At 47.6% G+C, this 21798-nt stretch overlaps 2 protein-coding genes across 2 annotated transcripts; both read right to left on the bottom strand.

Moving 5' to 3' along the window:
* Nucleotides 1-1316: 1316 nt before the first annotated feature.
* On the bottom strand, nucleotides 1317-8755 carry LOC144164752 (uncharacterized). The gene is made up of 3 exons (XM_077695037.1): nucleotides 8684-8755; nucleotides 2242-2445; nucleotides 1317-1655 (listed from the first exon to the last, which is right to left on the bottom strand). The coding sequence occupies exons 1-3, from the start codon at nucleotides 8753-8755 to the stop codon at nucleotides 1317-1319; spliced, it is 615 nt and encodes a 204-aa protein (XP_077551163.1).
* Nucleotides 8756-15669: 6914 nt separating this feature from the next.
* LOC144164763 (uncharacterized) lies at nucleotides 15670-21546 on the bottom strand. Its single transcript, XM_077695045.1, has 4 exons — nucleotides 21275-21546; nucleotides 19698-20004; nucleotides 18798-18980; nucleotides 15670-18276 (listed from the first exon to the last, which is right to left on the bottom strand). The coding sequence occupies exons 2-4, from the start codon at nucleotides 20002-20004 to the stop codon at nucleotides 17165-17167; spliced, it is 1602 nt and encodes a 533-aa protein (XP_077551171.1). The 5' UTR covers nucleotides 21275-21546; the 3' UTR covers nucleotides 15670-17164.
* Nucleotides 21547-21798: the final 252 nt, after the last annotated feature.

The raw sequence follows: 21798 nt of genomic DNA, 5'->3' as shown, positions 1-21798 counted from the left end.
ATGGTCATACATAACCATGCCGACATGCATCAACGCCGTCACAAGCTCCAGCGTTACTGCACGGTAGGATATCTTTGTCTCCAGGAGTATTCTAATAAAAGGTCAGGCGATATGGCACACAACGAGTTGACTCTAACACGAAGCAATGCTATCTCCAAATTGGAATGTTCATTCATGGCTTCGTCATGATTCCTCGATTTTAAACATACACTAAAGAGGCGAGCCATACTAGATGTCGGCATTCTATTCCCAGCTTCAAATGAGATGTAGGTGTCAGGTTTAAATACGCGTCTCTTAGTAAACTTCCATTTTACGATCCGTAAACTTCCATCAACATCCACCATGATTGCGATTTATCATTAACAATTTGGTTTTTGAAAGAAGGCACCACTTACCATTAAACACCGCTCGATAATTTCACAGAATTCTAATTTTCTTGTGCTTCACACAAACCATCCGACTCAAAAGGTGGTTTTCTCTTTTCTGATTTTTTTTTGCGTTGATACTTCGCAACATTGAGATTTGCACAAAAACGACTTTAAACATTTGTAAGAATATGTTCACAGAGTTTATAATCAGGCAATCGAGTTGTTCTGTCGGATGAAGGTCGCTGAGTATGACAATAACTAAGGAACTACGGATATTATTTCTAACCTCTTGGGCGTCTCGCCCTACAATTCATTTCGGGCTCCAATAACACATTTTGCACTGGTGTTCAAGAAAAGCAACAAACAAGATTCATTGGAACGTTTTTGTGAATTACTGCTTTATCTTTCTTGAGCCCTCGTTTTTTTTAGCTTAGGAATATATTTTACTCCTTGCCTCTTGTTATTATATTATGCGCCGCATTTATTATAGCTAAAGCCCTTGCTGAAATTTTATTCCGCGTATGCCACTGCCCTCTATTTTTTTATGCAATCCACGTAAATTATTTTCGGTTACAGAGTTTCTTATTATTCATGACAATTTTGAAACTAGAAAACAGCGAGCATGCTTCAATAAATTTCATCAGGTATATTCTCTTTTCTTTGATAGCAGCCTTGTACTCGGAAACTCTTGTAACCCAGTCACCATCGTTTGTTATAAAGTACACAAAAACTACGTTTTGTGTGCGATATTACTCGCTTAACTTAATGCAGTAAGTAGAGGAGAGAGAGCACAAGCCGAAGGATCAAAAAATATTTCAGGTTTATCTTTTTTATTCTCAGTATTACTGTTTCTTATATCTACAAGGCATAGTATTTCAGAACCAAGGGGCAAGCTCTGCACCCTTGTTCAGGGTTATAGCTTCATAACTATAAACTCGGTGTCTTCTTTTAGCCAGACCAGGGACCCTGGCGCCCGTAGCCGAATCCTCCGTAGGTGGATGCTGCCGTGTACGGAGACGAGTAGCGGCCGCCACCGGCCGGACGAGGGTTGGAGTTGAAGACGGCGTCGGCGCTCGCTCCGGGCAGGGTTCCGGGTTCGTTGGTGTCGACCTGGGCGCGGAATCCGCCGGCGTCGGCGACGTAGTTGACGCTGCGGAAGAGGCCGTTGGCGTCCGTGTAGCCGAACGAGCCGGTCTTGGCGTTGCTGGCGTCTCCCTGCTCCTTGTGGTACGTCTTGGTGCCGAACTCGTCTACGTTGTCGTAGCCGAAGCTGTATGGTTGCGGGGGCTGTGTAGGAAGAAAGTACAAATGCGGCGCGTATACGACGGGAAACAGGTACTCTTGTAATTGGTTTAGAATTTGCAGCAGTTACTTGATTTCCAGAGATTTCTCAAGCTTATATAATACACAAGCCGAAGGGCCAATGTCTCTGTAGCGTAACACAGTGATCATTATTAGTGATAGAACATCAGCATTATGAGGGATAAGGCGAAAGTATTAACTCACCGTTGCATGAGTAAATTGTTGACGTCTACCCCGCATAAAGTGCGTTGAAAAATTGTGCAAGGTTCCGGTCTGTTTCGTTGTTTTGTTATGGCCACGCTATAGGAAACACGGTGCGTGTCGGTGTTTCTTACAATGATTCTGACATTTTTTTGTACGTGAAATTTCGGCTTAGGAAGTTTGCTGGTGGAGCAAATTTAGAAATTATAGGCAATAATTTGGTGAGCTCATTTTTACAAATTAATGCTTAGGTGTTTCCGAGAAATTTCTTTAAACGTGTTTGTTGCTATAAGAACATACACTGTCTTGCGAAATACGGCTCCTTATTGGGAGCTCATATGAACACGAAATCATGAAATGGAGCACCTACGTAAAACTGTTCTTGGCGTGAGAACCTGTTTGTTGCGGCGGCGAAGGAAGGCCCGAAGCCGCCCCCAAATCCACCACTGTATCCGCCTCCGAAGCCACCCTGGTATCCGCCTCCGAAGCCACTCCCCAGTCCGCTGCCGAAGCTGCTGCCGAATCCGAACCGGCCTCCAGCAAATGCCGCGGGTAGTATGCAGATCAGCAGAGCCTGCATGGGATTTTAGACCGGGTTCATGAACATCGAAAAAAACTTTTATATTCATTTTACATGACGTACGTGTTTTTCAATACATTTCACAGTCCTTCACCATGAAGAGTTATTGAACGTTTTTTTTATTATTTTAATGTGACTACTATCTCACATTCAGAAAACCTGTGAATACCAATTCGGTATGCAGAGTTGAGAAACTGGTGGATAAAGGTGTTAACATATCTTTTTGCCACTACTTGGTATCCCTTCCTTTTGGTGTGAGCGGGAATTACGGAAGTGAGACTCATTGTTTATAGAAGTAAAGTGAGCATCGCAGGCGAACTCAATCACTTCGTAGTGGAAATAGAAACGTGGTTGCAGAAATTGTGTTCTAAGCGCTTCAACAGCGAAAAGCGCAAAAAGGCAGTTAGGTATTTGCCATAGAGATTCTTCTTTTGTTTCACAGAAACATAGACGCAAGAAAATTTTATCTGCATTTTTTTGGAAAGCACAAAAGGACATCAGGTAAGCTATCTTTGAGCTATGCAAAGGAGGCCTGTATAACGGCATTTGCAAATAAGGTTAGTTTTATGCTTTGTGGAAATCTTTTTGGTCATCCGAATAAATGGCTACAAACCAAAAATTAGTTTGCAGAAAACCAACGCCACAATACACCTAAAAGACACAGGGCTTACCTGGTATATCGCTGCAATGGTAGACCTCATTGTGACGTGGGGCTGACGCACCACTTCAGGGCACACAATGCGCGGGCAAAAATCTACTGGCTCTTCACTGTGAAGAGACGGTCTTCACGCTACGTAGCTTCTTCGACGGTACACGGGTAGACTAGAAGGAACTGAGTGCTGTGACTGACAACCCGCCCGACAGCGAGCGCTTTTAAAGCCTCAGCAGCGAGAGTGACTCCTGTCTGCATTGTGCAACTCATCCGAGTGTTTTTTCCTCTCGCAGTTTTGCTTTTTACTGCTGCAGTGCCAATCCCATAAACGTTGCAACCTGCGTTGTCGCCTTGCAAACGAAAAAAAAAAATTAAGGGCGGAGCGAAAAGAATGCAGCGGCATGCGTGTAACTGGCCACTTCTTCGTTGCGTCGTCAGTTTAGCGGCGGCTTTCACGCCGATTCAGGCCGTGGAGTGATTGTTGTAAGCATCTTTTGTATCGAATACGCATGTCACTTCTCTAATGTCTTCACTTATACTGAAGTTACATTCAGTTTTTTTTACTTTTTCTTCCGAAATGCAACAGTCAGTAGCCGCGCAGTCTGATGTGCTTTAGAAATGCTTTCCCTTGATTATGTGAGGTACCAAGGTAGCCGCATATTTAAAATCATTTCCTTGCCAACATTCACACCACTATCGAGCTGCCGTGGGCGTACACAACGGACACGTTCGCGGTTCTCAAAACTTACGCAGAAAAACTTGCATCTCTATAGCGACAAAAAGGCAATATTTGTTTGAGTTCGGGAATGTAGGTGAATAATGTTACAAAGTTTAAGTCAGGCAGTAATACCCGACTCGGCCTGAGTAGTAACAGCCATTTTGATTTAAGATACGTGTCTTTATCGTGTCCATTGAATGATTTATAATAAATTTCAGTGAGGAATTAAAAGAGCAAGTTCAGGAGGTTCAAATATAACTATAAAATTCGCAATCAAATATCGTAGGCAATTTGAGGGATAGAGCGGCAGATGGGAAAAATAGATACATCGCACAATAAAAATTCCCCGCATTTCCCCGAGGGGAAGAATGTGAAAGTGCGAATGCACGAGTTGAATTTGCGCGGTTCGGTAATGTTCGCGAAAGAGAGATCACACACACACACACAACTACAAAGAAAGAAAGATGCATTTATTCACAGACACCTATTTGTGTTGTCGTTGTACTTGATTGCTAGAGCGGATCTCAGCTTTGAAATTTCGTGTCAGTACTCCTTTAAGCGGGTGCATTAGCCCTTCTCACGCCCGATTCCTGGCCAATCCCCCACGTGGGTATGTGCCATGTCAGCGGCCAGGCAGCGCGCGCCCATCTCCCCCCTTTGCCAAGGAAGACGAGGAGATTCCTGGCCAATATCCCACGTGGGTATGCTATGCGGACATCGCCGGTGGACGCAGGTTCAGGGTCGCTTAAGAAGTGCATTCGCACTTAAAAGAGGAAGGTCGGCGTGGTCGATGACGTCACTAGCATACGCAGTGGTCGGCTGAGTCGAAGCAGGCGGCATGGTGTCGACCGGTAAGGTATGCTCACGGGCATAGAAAAACTGAGAATATCCAGCAGTGTAGGGCCGGGAGTAATGATATGGAAACGAGTCATAACGTAGTGTTACGTCCCAATCCCGATTGTTGTTGGAGAAGTACATCGCAAGCATGTCGGTGAGCGTTTTGTTGAGCCTCTCAGTAAGGAAGCGGAAAGCGCAAATTAGACACGGACAAAGAAAGGGGACAATTTGCGCTTTCATTTTCCATTATGCATCACCAACAGGCCCAAACCATGACCCTCTAAGTAAGGCTATTTCAATGATGGTGGTATCCGGTTGTCAGTTTGGGCTTTGTGCTTTGTGACGACCTTCTCTAGCTCCGCAATTGGTCATGTGAGGGCCAGAAGTGGTTATTCGTCGTCTCTGACGATCTGCGCTCTGATTTCTGCTCCCACTACTACGCTGACGCAACGTGCCCGCACTCTGGAGTGCTCTAAACGTACCAGCGTTTGCGTTTGTGCTATTACAGGTGCGGAATGTAAACGTTTCTGACGAAGTACATCTGCTCGTGCCCACTCTAATTCTTTTCATGCTTAACAAGCGTTAGTGTCAACGATTTTTCGCACGCTTGTTACAAGCGTGATGGGCTTTCACGCTGAAAAATCACTTTCTGAGCATTACTCGCGGCACGCGTAAGGCTTGCGAAGCGTGAGTACAAGACATTTTTGGCACACTTGTTTTAGGCCTGACGAATTATCACGCTAAGCGCTCACGCTACCCATCCGTGACTGATGGCCTTCTTAACACTTAGTGAAGGTGAAAAAGAGGATTGTCCTTAACTGATGCAGCATTCTCGAGCTGTGTTAAGACACCTCTCTGACCGTCAGAAATCGATTAGAAAAAAAGCTGAAAGAAGGCAATAGTTAATTGGCCGTAATTATGGGCTGGGATGATTGGAGCACCCACCAAGCACATAAATACGGGAAAACAAACATTATATTATTTTAGCTTCCTTTTTAAATGATTTCCCACAGTCAGAAAGGCGTCTTATACACAGCTGCATAATGCCGCACCACTTAAGGACAAATCCCCTTTTTCGCTTTCACTAAGCCTTCATAAGACCGGCCGTCACGGATCGACAATCCTCTTGTAGCGATTACGGCGTTAATTGTTTGTTCTACACGGCCCAAAACATCGTTGTATTTGCAGAATAAGGGGGTTGAGGATTGCCGCTAAATTTCGGCTGTGATAAACCCGAGCACGGTTGAAGGCAGTAGAAAGCAAGCGTTCATAAAAGATCTTGAGAAAGTGCACCTACCAAATCCCATACATTCAAGCCTGGGATGTGTATTCTTTCCGCACCTATACCCATACGTTTGTGAAGAAAATTAAGTGAGGAAGTCTGGTGAGGATTGCTGCGAAAGTGGAGATTTTGAACTAAAGCTGAGGAACAACACAGAACAAGAAATTTAACCAAATTTCAAATTTGAGACACATTTTATACTTCATAACTTACAAGAATGTTTCCGTGTCAAAAAATCCGGTAAACAAAGACAGGAATATAAAATAGGCTCCAGATGAACTCTTGATGCCGCACGTGAATATTGGTGTGAACTCAACTCAAACGAAGCGTAGTTTCATCAACAAAACGCGTAGCATTCTTAGCGCTCGTGGAATTTCGTCTATGCTATCATGTGTAATTACTACCCCAATGAATCCTAGCAACTGCGTGAAAGCAGTATGATACGTAACGTCCTTTATGTAACGCACACACAAACACAGCACCAAGGCTTTTTCCAGTGGTGTGTCCAGTTGCAACTTAACCATTTCTATGAGTTCTGCCGCATACCAGCTTCTTCACGTCGCCTCATACAGTGTTCCGGCAAATGATGTCCATGGGTGAAACCTGGCAACAATAAAAAGAATCTTCAATATAATACTTACACACTGTTGCGTTCGCACTCTCGTAAAACCTGCAAACTTCTGTCGCGATGTGCAGCAAAAACGCGCACATTTTTTTTGTGGCCTTATAGCGGGGGGGGGGGGGGCGGGAGGGGGGAGGGGGGGTTCGTGGAATGGGACACGATTTCAAAGCTTGGTAATGTGCGCATCGAGTGGGTGAATGAGCGGTATACAATATTTTTCGTCGTTTCGATGTGCTCTGCGGTGGGCGAAGAAAGCAGGTGGCTCCTTCGACGGCAGTGTGGAGGATTCTCGGCCGAGAACGGCACCGACGCGAACCGCGAGCGCGGCCCCGACGTTTACTGCGAACGAGTCAAAGATGCCGTGGGACAGACGCCGAAACTGAAGGAAGCCGGACGGCGAACGAGAGAAACGACTCCCCACCACATCAAGAAACGCAATCCTTCCTTCTCATCTTTCCCGGTCGACCGCGTGATCCGGATCAAACAGAACCTACATAGAGAAGTAGGCCTGACAGAAGATCTACACGATAAACGTCGTCATTCGAAAAATAGCTCTACGATATATTGTAACGGTGAACTCACACGTTGAGGGTTGTACCAGGTGGAAAGAGAGAGTTTATTCTAAAAGGCGAACTTGTGCCCGACAGCAAGCCAGTCCAAGTAAGCTTCGACTTCTTTCTCGTCTTCCTCCCTTGGCCCCCACGCGGCCCGAAACCTTCTTCTTCTTCTTTGATGCATTATCAAAATCCATAACAGGATTCCACTGAGAACGGAATCAACCTTACAGTCGTGGCATTGCCCCCCCCTCCAAGCTGGCATCGACCCGATGCCATTGCGAGTTGACAACACCAAAACAAAGGAGAAGCAGTCAGTGATGTCGGCGGCGTACTAGTCGGGCATGTAGTGCTGCGTTATTCTTGGGGGTCACACGTGCGGGTGTAATACGGCTTAATGCGCGCCACATGCACAACTTCCGGGGCAGTTCTTCGGCGGGAAGAACGTGCTGTGGTGCCTTCGGGTAAAACCTCGTAATTAACGTCTGACAGACGGCGAATAACACGATACGGTCCGAAGTATTATGCGAAGCAGCTTCTCTGAAAGTCCTCGGCGGCGGATCGGTGTCCAGACCCACACGAGGTCATCGGGTCGATACTCTACGTGACGGCGGCCCTTATTGTATCTTTCAGAGTCGACTACGTGTTGCCTTCGAATGCGTAGACGTGCGAGCTGGCGTGCTTCTTCGGCCCGTTGCGTAAATGCTTCCACATCCGGGCTGATTGTGTCGTCATGTGCAACCGGCAACATTGCATCTAGGGTTGTCATCACAGAGCGCCCGTAAACAAGTTCAAATGGTGTACTGCGAGTGGTTTCTTGTACGGCGGTATTGTAGGCGAATGTGGCATACGGTAGAATTTCGTCCCAGTTCTTGTGCTCCAGATCGACGTACATGGAGAGCATGTCGGCTAATGTTCTGTTAAGTCGTTCTGTGAGGCCATTGGTTTGGGGGTGGTAGCTGGTGCATTTTCGATGAGTGCTGTGTGTTAACGTTAAGATATTCTGCAGGAAGGTTGCTGTAAAGGCAGTGCCCCTGTCGGTGATAACAATCGTAGGTGCTCCGTGACGCAGAACAATGCCTTCAAGAAAGAATTTCGCGACTTCCGAGGCAGTGCCGTTGGGAAGGGCCTTGGTCTCGGCATAACGCGTCAGGTAATCAGTGGCAACAATAATCCACTTGTTCCCCGACGCCGATAATGGGAAAAGCCCAAGTAAATCCATCCCAACCTGCCGGAACGGTGCATCGGGAGGATCAAGTGGGTGAAGGAGTCCTGCCGGCCTAACGGGAGGTTTCTTCCGGCGCTGGCAATCACGGCAAGTCCTCACATACTGGCGTACCGACTGAAGCAGGTTTGGCCAGTAGTACCTTGCATGGATCCGTGCGAATGTGCGACTAACCCCCAAATGTCCGGCGGAAGGCTCGTCATGGTAGGCTTGCAAAATTTCTCCTCGAAGAGCAGATGGCACAACCAGAAGAAATTTCTCATTGGTGTCGTAGCTTCTTTTGTACAGCACGTTGTCCCGCAGGAGATATGAAGGCAAAGATCGCAGAAATAATCGTGGTACTGCGGTGTTTTCACCACGAAGGTGTTCGATGAGCAGCTTGAGATCCGCGTCCTGCTGCTGGTAATGGGCCATGTCGGCTGCATGGACTACCCCTACGAACGGGAAATCCTCTTCCATTTCATGTGCGTCGGTTGGAATCGGTGCTCGGGACAAACAATCGGCATCCGTATGCTTGTTTCCCGACTTGTATACAACCGTCACGTCGTATTCCTGTAGCCGCAAGCTCCATCGAGCGAGTCTACCGGACGGGTCCTTCAGGTTAGCAAGCCAGCACAAGGCATGGTGGTCGCTAACGGCTTTGAAGGGCCTGCCGTAAAGGTACGGTCGGAATTTAGTTATAGCCCATATCACCGCCAGGCATTCTTTTTCTGTAGCTGAATAGTTGCTTTCAGCTTTGGATAGCGTGCGGCTGGCGTAGGCTATAACCTTCTCTGTACCCTGCTGCCACTGTACCAGGATAGCACCAATTCCAACGTTACTGGCGTCTGTCCGGATTTCCGTGTCGCTAGTCTCGTTGAAGTGCGACAAGACTGGGGCGGTTTGCAGGCGTCTACGCACTTCATCGAACGCTGCTTGCTGTTCCTCAGTCCAGACAAAGGGTACGTCACTTTTCGTAAGGCGAGTGAGTGGTTCCGCAATCCCAGCGAACCCTTCCACAAAGCGCCTATAATAAGCGCAAAGGCCCAAGAAGCGCCGGACAGCCTTCTTGTCAGTTGGTATAGGGAAGGAGCTCACAGCAGTAGTTTTTCCAGGATCCGGGTGCACTCCTTGAGCACTCACAACGTGTCCAAGGAATTTTAGCTCCTGGAATCCAAGGTGGCATTTTTCAGGCTTGATAGTTAATTGTGCAGACCGGATCGCTTCCAGAACGCTTTTTAACCGTGTCAAATGTTCCTCAAACGAGCTAGAAAACACTACCACGTCGTCTCGGTAAACGAGACATGTTTGCCACTTCAGTCCTGCGAGCACGGTATCCATCATTCGTTGGAACGTTGCCGGGGCAGAACACAGGCCGAATGGGAGGACTTTAAATTCGTAGAGGCCGTCGGGAGTTACAAAAGCTGTTTTCTCACGGTCTCTCTCATCAACCTCGATCTGCCAATAGCCAGATTTTAGATCTAGGGACAAGAAGAATTTAGCGTCGCGTAAACGGTCCAACGTATCGTCAATTCGCGGAAGTGGGTAAACATCGCGTTTAGTGACACTGTTCAATTTGCGGTAGTCGACGCAGAAGCGAAGCGTGTTGTCCTTTTTCCTCACAAGCACTACAGGTGAGGCTCATGCACTCTTAGACGGTTGAATAACATCGTCGTGCAGCATCTCTTCGACCTGGGTCTTGATGGCCTCCCTCTCTTTGGGCGACACCCTGTAGGGCTGCTGGTGCATAGGTCTTACGGTTTCATCGGTGACGATGCGATGCTTCGTGATGGGAGTCTGGCGCACCTTGGAGGACGGGGCGAAGCAGTCGGAGAAGTCCTGTACCAGATGTTCTAAGGCTTCCACTTGAGCTGTCGAAAAGTCTTGGTTAATTTTCACAGGTATGCCCAGGTCAGCTGTGAGTGTACCAATTGATGCTGTGTTCGACGTGCCTACGGGCGTGACATCGGCGACTTCCTCGATGAACGCTATAGTGGTACCCTTCGTAAGATCTCGACGCTCATTGGAAAAATTAGTGACCAGGACTGGCGTGCATCCATTCTGCAGGCTGACGAATCCCCTTGCAACACATATGCCTTTCTCCAGAAGCAAGCGAATGTTGGCTTCAGCGATGCCTTCACAGTCCTCGAATGCGTCGCTTTTAACATTAACAAACAAGCTAGCACGGGCGGGTAGAGTGACATCGTCGTCAACAACGCGTAACGCCCCATCGCGCTTGTCTTCAATGTGGCTCGCTATGGCTCTTTTTGTCGAAAAGGTGATTCTGGAGTTCGGCAGATCAATAACAGCCCCGTTTGTTCGCAGAAAATCCATGCCGAGAATTAAATCTCGCGAGCACTCCGGGAGCACAATGAAGCTGGTAACGTATGTGAAGCCGCGTATTTTTATCCGAGCCGTGCACCTACCGACAGGGCTTATTAGGTGGTTCCCAGCTGTACGAACTTGCAGGCCAGTCCAGGGGGTGACCACTTTCTTTAGCGCAGACACCAGAGTTTCGCTTATGACCGAATAGTCCGCACCGGTATCAGCCAAAGCTGTCGTCGCATGGCCGTCGATATCCACGAGTACATCGCAGGTAATAGGTTTCGGATTACATTTAGGTTTCGGCTGTTCGTCGTCTCGTCGTCGTTCTTGCAATGGAGGATCTTGGCGGTCATTGACGTCAGCGGCCTCACCTCCGGAGGTCGCCGGTTTCAGTTTCCCCGGCGTTCAGGGCTTCCGGAAAGTCGGTCGGCAGTACCAGAGGAGAAGCGTGGACTAGACGACCTACGTCGGGCAGGGGACGGCGACCGGGATTGAACGCGTTGGGGCGGAAGCGTGTTCCGGCGTTCGGCGATGTAGTCCGGCGGAAACGTGTTCCGGCGTTCGGCGATGTAGTCTGGCGGAAACGTGTTCCGGCGTTCCGCGATGTAGTCCGGTGGATACATGCTCCGGCGTTCGGCGATGTAGTCCGCGATCTCCGGCGGTCGCTGTCCGTTTCGCGGGAGTGGCGCATCGGGCGCGAATCCCCGCAGACCAGCTCGGCGATAATGGCAGGTACGGTAGACGTGCCCTTCCTCCCCGCAGTGGAAGCAGAGGGGCCTGTGGTCAGAGGTGCGCCACAGGTCACTCTTCCGACGGCTTGTTTGCGTCAGGTAGGGAGCGCTACGCCGTATTACCCCCGGGGTAGACTGCGGTGCGATGGTGGCGACTGTTGGAGGGGTGCAGTAAGCGGCTTGCTGCGCGGCTGCGGCATACGAGGCTCGTGGTTCACCCTGCCACGACACGTCAATTGGTTCCAGTGCCCGTACAGCTTGCCTTACCTCCTTCCTCACGATCTCCGCAATGGACACCGAAGCCGGTGACACAGGTTCCTGCTGCAGTTTCTGGAGCTCCTCGCGGACAATTTGCCTTACGAGCTCGCGGAGACCAGGGCTCGCCTGTTCGGTTACACAGGACAAGACAGCTTTCTCGCGGTTGTACTGCCGGGACCTTTGGTGAAGTGCCCTTTCAATAGACCATTTTCAGGCGATCCCAGAGCGCACCGCGGCCGCGCGATGCAGTATGGGAAAAGCTTGTACGCCGCGCCGGCCGAGCGAACCGAGCGAAGCGTTCGGCAGCGCCGGAGCTTGATTTAAGACAACGCACCAAACCCGCCGCTTGTTTCTCGACGCACCCCACTTCGTAAGTACGTGTTTTCACGCATCTACGTTTTTGTCTTCGTTTCATATACATTGTGAAAACTACATAACAGACTCTCAGCGAACTTGACTGAGCGGCTGCGCTGCTTTGTTGTGGAAAGCTCGCCTCCGCAGTTAAGCAGGTCAATTAGCACTGATTTCGTCTATTGAAACTTCGCTTACAGGACGTAACGTTGTTCGGGCAACCCGAGACAGCGAGTAAGCAGCCAGTGGGACCATGGCTTCTGTAAAAAAAAGGTAAGCTGCTCTGCTTTTGAGCCCGCCCGGCACTCGCTGTGCTACGGTTGTGCGAATGCCGCGCTGGTTCTCCGATGTATCTCGGGTAGCTCGCTGCCTTACTGGCGTTCAAAAACAAATGTTATTTCATCTCAGCCCCTGCATATAAGAAAATATTGTTTGGGATGTGACATTACGGTTCGGTTTCTCCAGTTTCTCGTTGAGATGCGGTAAAAGTGAAGGCAGCCTGCGATGTTTTTTTTTTTTTACTTTTGCGGCGCTCATTCCATGAAGCGCAAATCTGCTTAGCGGTTATAAGCTGCGACCGACTTGGAGCCAATAATCAGTAGGGCCTTTGTTCTGTTTTAAAGACATGTCACGGCAACGGGGCCAGGGGGGTAGATGTTGGAGCACCGATATCGGCGATCAACTGCGAGAGCACTTGCGCATTTTTGTCAACGCTTGTTTAAAACGTAGAAGTTCTGCTGGTGCCAAGAGGTATACCGCAGTGACGCGTGACGTTAGTTTTTCCGGCATACAGCCGGTTGAGGTGGGAAAAAGTGGCGAGCTGCCATTCCCGTACCTACAGACAGCTGTTTCGCTGGTTAAATAATATTGGCGTGGTATTCCTAATCTGGCTCTCGCAACAAACATTCAGTTGAATTCACCTAAGAGCTCTTTCGGCGTTGTTGCAGACAGTTAGCTGGGCTTTATTTCGGCTCTCCTTTTACAATATTTATTTGGTTTGTGTGTTTTTGTCTGCCACACAGATCTATTTTGGCCCCTGCACAAGAGTCTTCAGAGCCAAAGGGTCCATGGACTAAACAGATGAAAGGCTTCCCAGAAGGGTTCTGTGAAGACAGCATCACAGAGCACGGCAAAGCAGCAGGGGCTACGAAGCACACTGCCTCCGGGTACAAGTTGTTCAAAGCTGACAAAGTTTCGGGCATACTCTTGCATCACGACTCAAAGGGAACCTACATCAGAGCCAAAGTGGAGGCGTCATTTAGCATAGGCAAATTGTACAATGTGATGTGTATTGTACATGCTGACGGCAGTGTAAAAAAAGGTCACTGCTTGTGTGCAGCTGGTGCTGGTGGTGTTTGTAAACACGTCTCGGCTCTGCTCTGGCACATGCTGGATGTCAAGCGAATGGGCCACCTGTTTGTACCTGACGCTGTGTCGTGCACGTCGAAACCAAGAACGTGGGGCCCCGTAAGCCTCCGCAAGCGGAAGCTACTAGTCACCGAATTCTCGAAGTTGGGAGTTCAAAAAACACGTACCTGGGAAAGCCCCGAAGCAGCAGGTAGAACCGTTGGACAGCTCGAAGGTTGTGATGACTGAATCTGCCCTCAAGTCGTTTTGTGTTGGCCTAGAGGAAAGTGGCTTCTCTCTTATGCTTGTTGCCCACATTGATGAAGTCAACTACCAGCCTGTGAATACCTGCCAGCCCACTGAATCGTGGATTGAAGAGGAAGCGCCCATCAAGCTGCCTCTGTATGTGCTTGGGGGTGAAACCAGGGAGGACATGGCATGCTCCTTATCAATGGAAGAGGCCCATGAGCTGGAGAAAATGACCAGAGGCCAAAACACGCCACTGTGGCTGGAGGAGCGGAAGAAAAGGATCACAGCCTCGCGGTTTGGGGATGTAGTCCTACGGAAAGCAGCAGTGAGTGAAAAATTCATTGCATCATTTTTGAAGCAAGGAAATTGCACTACGCACTACATGAAGGTCGGCCACGACAACGAAGAAAATGCAATTTCGAAGTACAAGGAACTGCGTGGTGTAGAGGTTCACCCAGTGGGACTCTGCGTCAATCCTGGTGCTCCGTTTCTTGGTGCCTCCCCAGACGGCCTTGTGTGGGACAAGACAAACAATGACTTTGGCCTTGTTGAGGTGAACACGCTAGCAAAAGCAATGGAGGACGGGCTGACTGTAGAGGAAGCCATTCAGAAACGCCTAGTGCCCTTCTTCAAGGAAGGAAAGCTAAGTGAGAGGCACAAGTACTTCTACCAAATCCAGGGACAGCTAGGTGTTACAGGTTTGACGTGGTGCGATCTTATTGTTGATAGTGGAGGCGACATTTATGTCGAGCGCATCATGTTCGATGCGCAGGTGTGGCAGGACATGTTTGCTATACTGGAACGTTTCTACACGACTCACCTTGAACCTAACGAGAACAACCCTGTATAAGGTGTTAATATGTGATTCATTGCAGTGTTTAACACGCCCACGCAACGCAGGCGATTTGTCGCGCCGTATTGGACGGCTCCGGATTAATTTTGGGCACCTGGGGATCTTGAACGTGCGCCGAAATCTCGTTCACACGGGCATTTTTGCTTTTTGCCCCCATCAGAAAAGCGGCCGCCGCGACTGGGTATCGAACCCGCGACTTAGTGCTAGGTGTTAATATGTGAACTGTGAGAGCACGTAAAAACTGCCACAACGGCATTGAAATGCACCTTTTGAATGGGTGGATCCTTCCATACACATCTGTTGTAATAACGTGTAAACTTGGGCTAGAAATGAAGCAGCACAGAAAGTTGCGCATACCGCAGAGTGCTGAACTAGCACCTAACCAGCATTATTCACAGAGAAATGTAAAAACCCCTTGAATGTTTGTATATATACATTATCGCTCTTCATGAAACAAGTTCCCGGTTTGGTAGTTGTGCTGTGCTTGTTGTGCTGCTGTTTCCACGTGGAACGTTTTCTATTTGTTTTAAGATCGACTTAGCAAACTAGGGTTTTGTGATGGGTGCTTTCGAAGCTCGTTCTTGGAGTTCTTATTGTAACAGTGGCGAAAAGATTTTCTGTGCATAAAAGGTATTTATACAATGCTGCAGCTAACATGTTTTCGTATGTAGTGATGTTTATAACATTTTTGTGTTTCCCTAAAATTGTGTAATACTAGTTGAATGTTTGACTAATTCCTGAACATGTTTATTTCCCTCCTTTGAGTTGTACATTTACCTTCTGTGAATGAACGTTATGCATGCACTAGATCTTGACTGCTGCATAGCAAGCAGCACGATGGAAGTGGCGTGCGTCTTGAAGTGTTCAGATAAGGGGTAAAGAACCTTTCCTAATTCTGGTGTCCCTGCTCTGATCTGTCACCGTGAACTGCCAACTTATTCGTGCATTTTTATTGTTCCGGATATATAGTCACTATTTGTGGCATGTGTGCGAAAGCAACCCAATTGTTTATTTCTTATCAAGGTGCATTGCTTTTGCTGGGTTCAGAAGCTTTATATTATGTCACCCTTAGTAATATTCTGTTCTTTATGACGGGCCACAACTTTGAAACCACCAAGCTGTGTTATAAAATTTATTGCTCGACTCGCGTGTCCGGGTCGCAATTATCTTTTCAGTGACAGCTGTTCTGCCATGCACACTTGTAATAAAATTATACTGTTTACATACACCAAAGATTTTCAATGCAAAATGTTTCGTTTAATACATTGGCGGAAAATCCACTGCCCGCGGCACACGGCCGAACGCACGGCACACCAAAAGGAAAACTGCTCAAAGAGAAAAAACAGCGCAATGAACCCTCGGAACAGCGATACATTTCTTATGGAAGCTCATGTAATCAAAGTAGCAGGGTAAAGAATGGGTAAACGTTGCTCTGGGTGGGCCTCTGGAATAGGAAAGGAGCACACGGCGCCCAAACCACAACTCGGCGATTTTAGCTGGCTAATGGTGCATCTAGTGAAAGGGCTGTGGCCTTTCATTTAAAACACGTAAGAAACACTCAGTACTACAGGAAATATTTAGGAATGGCGATTACACAAGTAGGATCTAGGCGAGTAGCAAGGCACGTTTTTGCTCACACCACATATGTAGAGCTAACAATAGTGATTGGCGAAGCTTTTCAGTCAAAGCAACCAAAAAAGAAATGAACACTACAAAAAGAAAAGGATGACAATGATATCGACAGGACACAATCATAACACTGAACACAAGCAACTACAAGCACCATTTCATTATCATAAACAGAATGAATGCGCTGAATTCCAAATGACACTTGTTATGCATATTTCATTGCTGCGGCTCATGTGGCGATCGACTCTGAATAGTCTACGTACAGCAGGTGTGGAACATGGCAGTGCACACAAAATCGGCATGTCCATGCCACAATTTACTACTAATGCTTTCACACTGACAACATCAAAGAGTGTTTTGAAGTCCTCCAATATTTTAACAGTGGAGCTGTTGTTAGTGGTAGTAAGTTCGGTGTTGCAGGGAAAAATGCCAAGAAAATGCTGAGCACTCATGAGCGCTTGCCTCGCAGTGACCTTTATGTCACTGGCTCACACAGTGGCTTTACCACAAAAAATCAAGTGCTAGTGCGCACATAATGCTTTAAATGAGGAACACGGCACTACCTATGCATATGACGACGACTATTGCTAGCACAGTGCAAAGGGACGATGGACCATGTAAATAAACCATTTCAAACTTGTCCAAATGCGTGGTGAGGTGTCCTGCAGTGCTCACGTACAAAGAAATCCTGCAGCTTCACTGTGGTTCAAGCCTTGCGCGACTTAGTGCAAGCTTCGCCACCTTTTGAAAGTGCTGCAGTAGTTTAAAGAAGTGGAAACTTCCTTTGCATGCACTTTTTTCCCAAGGCCATTCTGTAAAACACACTATGCAAGTCACTGTGGTTTAGAATAAAATAGCACTAGCAGCACAACACACACTCTTTAAGAAGTCCGTTCACATCATCTCCACACTCCTGTTTACTAAGGAAAACTTGATGGCAGCTTTACACACCTTTACAATACAAAAATATGGGTTGAAGGTGAAAATTAACACTACATGCTATGATTTGAAAATTATTGTTCGACTAGGAGCACTTGCAAAGCCACATCACGTTGCTCAGATATAAAAAGACAAACTTTTCAACAACACAAAAGTGTAACACTACCGGTCGACCAAAGGTTCGTTCACAAAGTTGCAGAGCAGTGTGCAAATTTTCCACACAGCATTTAGCCTATGAGCCATCCTGTTTGAAAATGTATTCTTCACGAGCCGGAATGTTTTTACTTGACCGATGACACGCTCGACATGGATCCTCACCTTTGCTATCTGCCTGGTCTTTTTTTCGTCCTCGCTTGACAGCTGTGAACGGCCTTTCAAAAAAGGCGGAATATTCAATGTAGCTCCTACCTTGGCTAAATCTTCCTCAATAAGGAATCCGCGATCTGCCATAACAGAGTCTCCAACATCAAGGAGTTCGTACAACCCACTCCGTCGTGTAACCTCTTTGTCTGACAACCTACCAGGTGCCAGGTTAGCCACAAGTGTAACCATTCCATTAGGAGATATGCCAAGCAATCCCTTGGCTGTATTATGGTGCTTATATGGCGAGTATGTGGCACTCTGTGTTGCATAGTCGCTCGGTGTCTCGATGTAAAGCTCTGTGCAATCCAAAATGACCCGGGTTTTGGGGTACAGTTTCTTGAATTCCTCCGGCATGAAACGATCAATAAGCTTTCGACTTGGCCACTTAGGAACTTTGTCTAGGTATGCGGCTAGAAACTCAATCCAGAAGACACAAATCCTACTCACGCTGTTGACACTAATTTCAAACCTGTAAGCCAAGTCCATTTCAAGCAGGCCGAGCCGCAACCGCATCAGCACGCACGTCAGTTGGTCCATCGTGTGGACAACTGTTGGTAAGCCGCTACCACCATTTTCACTGAATTTGGCAAGCCCTTCATTCACAAAGGTGTAAAAAAGAATAAACCTCTGAGAGCTTTCAAACCCTGTGTAAAAGCGCAGCTTTTTTGGGTCATTCAGGATCTCCAGAGATTTTTGGTTGCTAGGCACTGGTTTCTCTATGCTCTGCAACTGACACTTTGCCACAGTGATTTGTAGTTGCCTTCTCCGGTCTTTCAGCAGCCTTTTTTCCTCTTCCAAGCGTTCAGCTTCAGCTTGGAGTTTGTTGGAAGTTTCAAAAAGGGCAGCCACCTGCCTTTTCTTTTCTTCCACAGCCTGCTGCGGGCTAACTTGTCCCACAGAGTAGGAGTGATCTGGTCATGAAAAAAAATTGTGGACAGGGAGCTTATTATTGACTTTCTTTGAAGTTTTAAATAAAAACCGGTGCAAATGAAAATGCAGGTATAACAAAGCTGATAATGATTATGTAGCTCGATGGCACAAAGACTACTTGACCAAAGTGACCCAAGAAAAAATTTAGAAAGTAAAGGCTCTCTAAATGGCCATGGCATAAAACAAAGCTTACGACTCTTTCATGTCCTTAAGAGTCACAAAAAAGCAGCAAAAGTGAAGAAATCTAAGATGTAAAGCTACTACAGTTGTGCTCTATGTTGCAGACAGTTTCTTGTGTTAAGTGGACTAAGAAGCTGCTGAAGCTGTTGCAACAGGTTTTGAAAAGCAATGCATCGTAGGCTTTGTACGGGCAATGCAGAGTTAGTTTCAAATTTACATTTGAATGCTACACTTCCTGGCCGTGATAATCAATTAAGTGATTAGCATGCTTCATATCCCACAAGAACCTGTTTTTTTATCACTGAGAAGCTTCGGTTCTTACCAATAGGCTGTGCAGGCTTCCAGCTTTCCTCACGAACCTCGGGTAGAGTGGTAGAATGCACTGCAGGTCCAACAGTGACCATGCTGGCCACATCCAGCTCTGGAAGAACCACAGGTTCTTGGGGTTGACGGTCCACTGGAGTTGCTGTAACCGCACTGCATGGTGGCTGCCTTGAAACTCGACCTGCACATCATACATTACAAGCCACACTTTGGTACATGATGCGTCGGCATTGATTGCATTATCCCACATGCAGGGGAGCGTACCATGTAGCACCAGGCAGCCACGGCTTTTTCCTGCTTTGTACAGAACTGACCTAGAAACAATTTCTTACATCGGTGTCACAATTAGCCAAGCCCGACCACCATTTTACGAATCTGTCTTTGTTTTACATAGAACTTTACTTTCTGTTGTCGCGCTTCTCTCATATTTCCCTAACCTCCTGTGAATCTCTGCTATATTATGACTGATAGCAATCTTTGCGAAGCAAAAAAGAAATGTTCACGTATATGCCCAATGCCACTGAGAACAAACTTTTTCAGCTTATGTCTCACAAGTGATTCACTTTCATTTTGACTCTGCCTTTCAACGACAGCATGCTCTTTGTTTGCTTGTTGATGTAATCTTGCAGGATCCATAAGGAACGTGCTGCACTAACACCTTTAGGGCTATAAGGATGCCAATAAACTCTAACACTCCTTGAATGTGCTTTACACAGCTAAAAACAATAATTACTTGTATTGTCGTTTTTGCTGCATTTAGCTTCACGAAAATTAAACTAAATAGGAAGTTATAGCTCCTGACAGCCATAGCCTAGCAATAAAAAGCATGCTGCTCGTCGTAGTGTGGATATATAAATTTTTCAACCACATCATGAATTTTCACTGGAACAATACATACACCTGCGTGGGGGTCCCTGTGCCCATTCTGGGTAGGTCTTGGTGGGGAAGAAACGTGGTGCTTTGTCTTCGTACGCCTTCCGTCCTGTCTTGTTGAAGTGAGCCCCGCAAATTCTGTGGCTTGGTTTTGGTGTCCACAGGCAGAATTTTCCTCCCGGTCCCTTCCGGTTGATGCGCTTCAGCCACACCTTCTTTAAAGCAGGGTCATTTGGAAATTTGTGCCAAGACAACCCCGGACTCTTCACGGTGTTGTTGTCGCAGCCAGGCACACAGCAGGTCTGCCCGCTTTTCCCCCGTGTTGGGGCCATCTAAACGAGCAGAAACGTACAACACAGCATAAATAACAGGCGTTGTACTGCATCAATCGACCAAAAAAAAAAACAATGCAAAATCACACCGGTCAGCCAAATGCTGTCTGGCGTAAACATTATGCTGCTTTCCACAACACTACCGGCCGATCTTAAACCTGCCAAGCAAAACTTTTGAACCGTTTCTTTTTGTCATTTTGTCGCGGTCGAACAGGGTCGAATTGGCCGGTTTTTAGATGATGGCGGAAAACGAAAACGCCCAATTCTTTCGACTGCGGAACACGTTAATGAGCTCCAGCTGGTCTACATTTATCCGCAGCCCCCACCACGGGTGCCATAACCCAGATGTAGCTTCAGTGCAAATCACCTCCCCTCCCCCCCTCCCCGCACTAAATGCTCTGAAATGTTTACGCGACCACGCATAAACACTTAGAACTTCGTAATACAATACCACCCAACATTTCTGTGTATTTATTTGATCTTATGGTGACGTCTCGATCATTCACAGTCTCAAAACACCTGTTCCGCGAGGCGTGCCGCTGCATTATTTAAAAATGGTAAGGACGCGCCTTGCAAGCCCGCAAAGTTCGCAAGCAGAAAGCGCGACAGAAAGGCAGAAAAGGTTGGCGCGCGCGGCATAAAACAGGTGACCGCATGGCTGCGTAAAGTCACATGCCGAGCGGTTGGTGAAATTTCGTAGTTCGTACATTTTGCAGATACACCCTCTGACAACGACTGATTGTGCTGTTGTCTGCTGTGGTAGTTACTTCAGATATGTCGAAACGATTCCAGAGAATACATGTGCAGCTAAGGGCTTTTTATCAAGCACGAAAGCCACCGAACGTATTCAAACGTTTGATTTTTGCTGCCTCATTTGGCCATAAGAAAGCGTTATCCTCACGTCTTCATACTTACAGATGCCGTGACGTAGCTAACGCCGCAGGCAGGCGCGCGATAAATAGCTTTCAGGGCGTGCGCGCGCTAACGCGCTAACTGCGATAGCGCACCAGCCTTTCACCAAAACGGCACGCGCTCGCATGTTCACTGTCACAAAGCTTTCGACTGTACGGTGGGTTTCACGCCAGAGTGTGATGCGTTTTTAAACTGGAGTATTGGCCACAGAAGTACGCGATGTTTACAGGCGGCTTTGCGCCCATCGCCTGCTGCGTGCGCGATGCGTCATCCTGCCTTTTCGAACCAGTCGCGATACATATATGAAAACGACTATGTGCTCACGCTCGTCAAACGCATGCATGTCCTAAAACCTTACCTGGAGCGTTCCGCAGTATCAAGCACGTCGATTCCCGGTGTTTTCACGCAGAAAGGAACAGTCGGGCGCAGAGCTTTCGTCGCGGAGCAACCTTCCGTCCGGAGCAGCACTCGGAAAGAGCATCCGCTTGGCGGTTTGACAAGAGGTTGTTGCAGATAGATGGATAAGAAAGAGGTGTCCTCTTTTTTTTTGAGTTAGGCGGTAACAGGCGTCATCTCGTAGGATTTATTCGAGTTACTGCTTCAAGCGCGCAGCACTTGAAGCTGCTAGCGGGCCGAAAGAAACGCGGTTTGGAGGGGCCCGGAGCGGGCGCGTACAAACATTTCCCATGACCACTTGCGCGGCCGCTCGTTGCGCTCGCGTGCCAGAGAAAGGTCTATTGTTGCACCCTCACTGACAAATTCCGCAACCGTTCTCGAGGGACTCCGTATCAGCCAGGCGAAGATGTCGTGCTTTACGCCGCGCATGAGGTGCCGGACCTTCCTGTCTTCTGTCATAGCAGGATCTGCGCGCCTGAAAAGACG

Source organism: Haemaphysalis longicornis, unplaced genomic scaffold, assembly GCF_048455015.1.
Source record: "Haemaphysalis longicornis isolate Haplotype H1 unplaced genomic scaffold, Haemaphysalis longicornis Haplotype H1 scaffold_138, whole genome shotgun sequence".
Taxonomy (NCBI): domain Eukaryota; kingdom Metazoa; phylum Arthropoda; class Arachnida; order Ixodida; family Ixodidae; genus Haemaphysalis; species Haemaphysalis longicornis.
The sequence above is the reverse complement of the archived record's forward strand: the minus strand, read 5'-3'. Positions and strand labels throughout refer to the sequence as shown.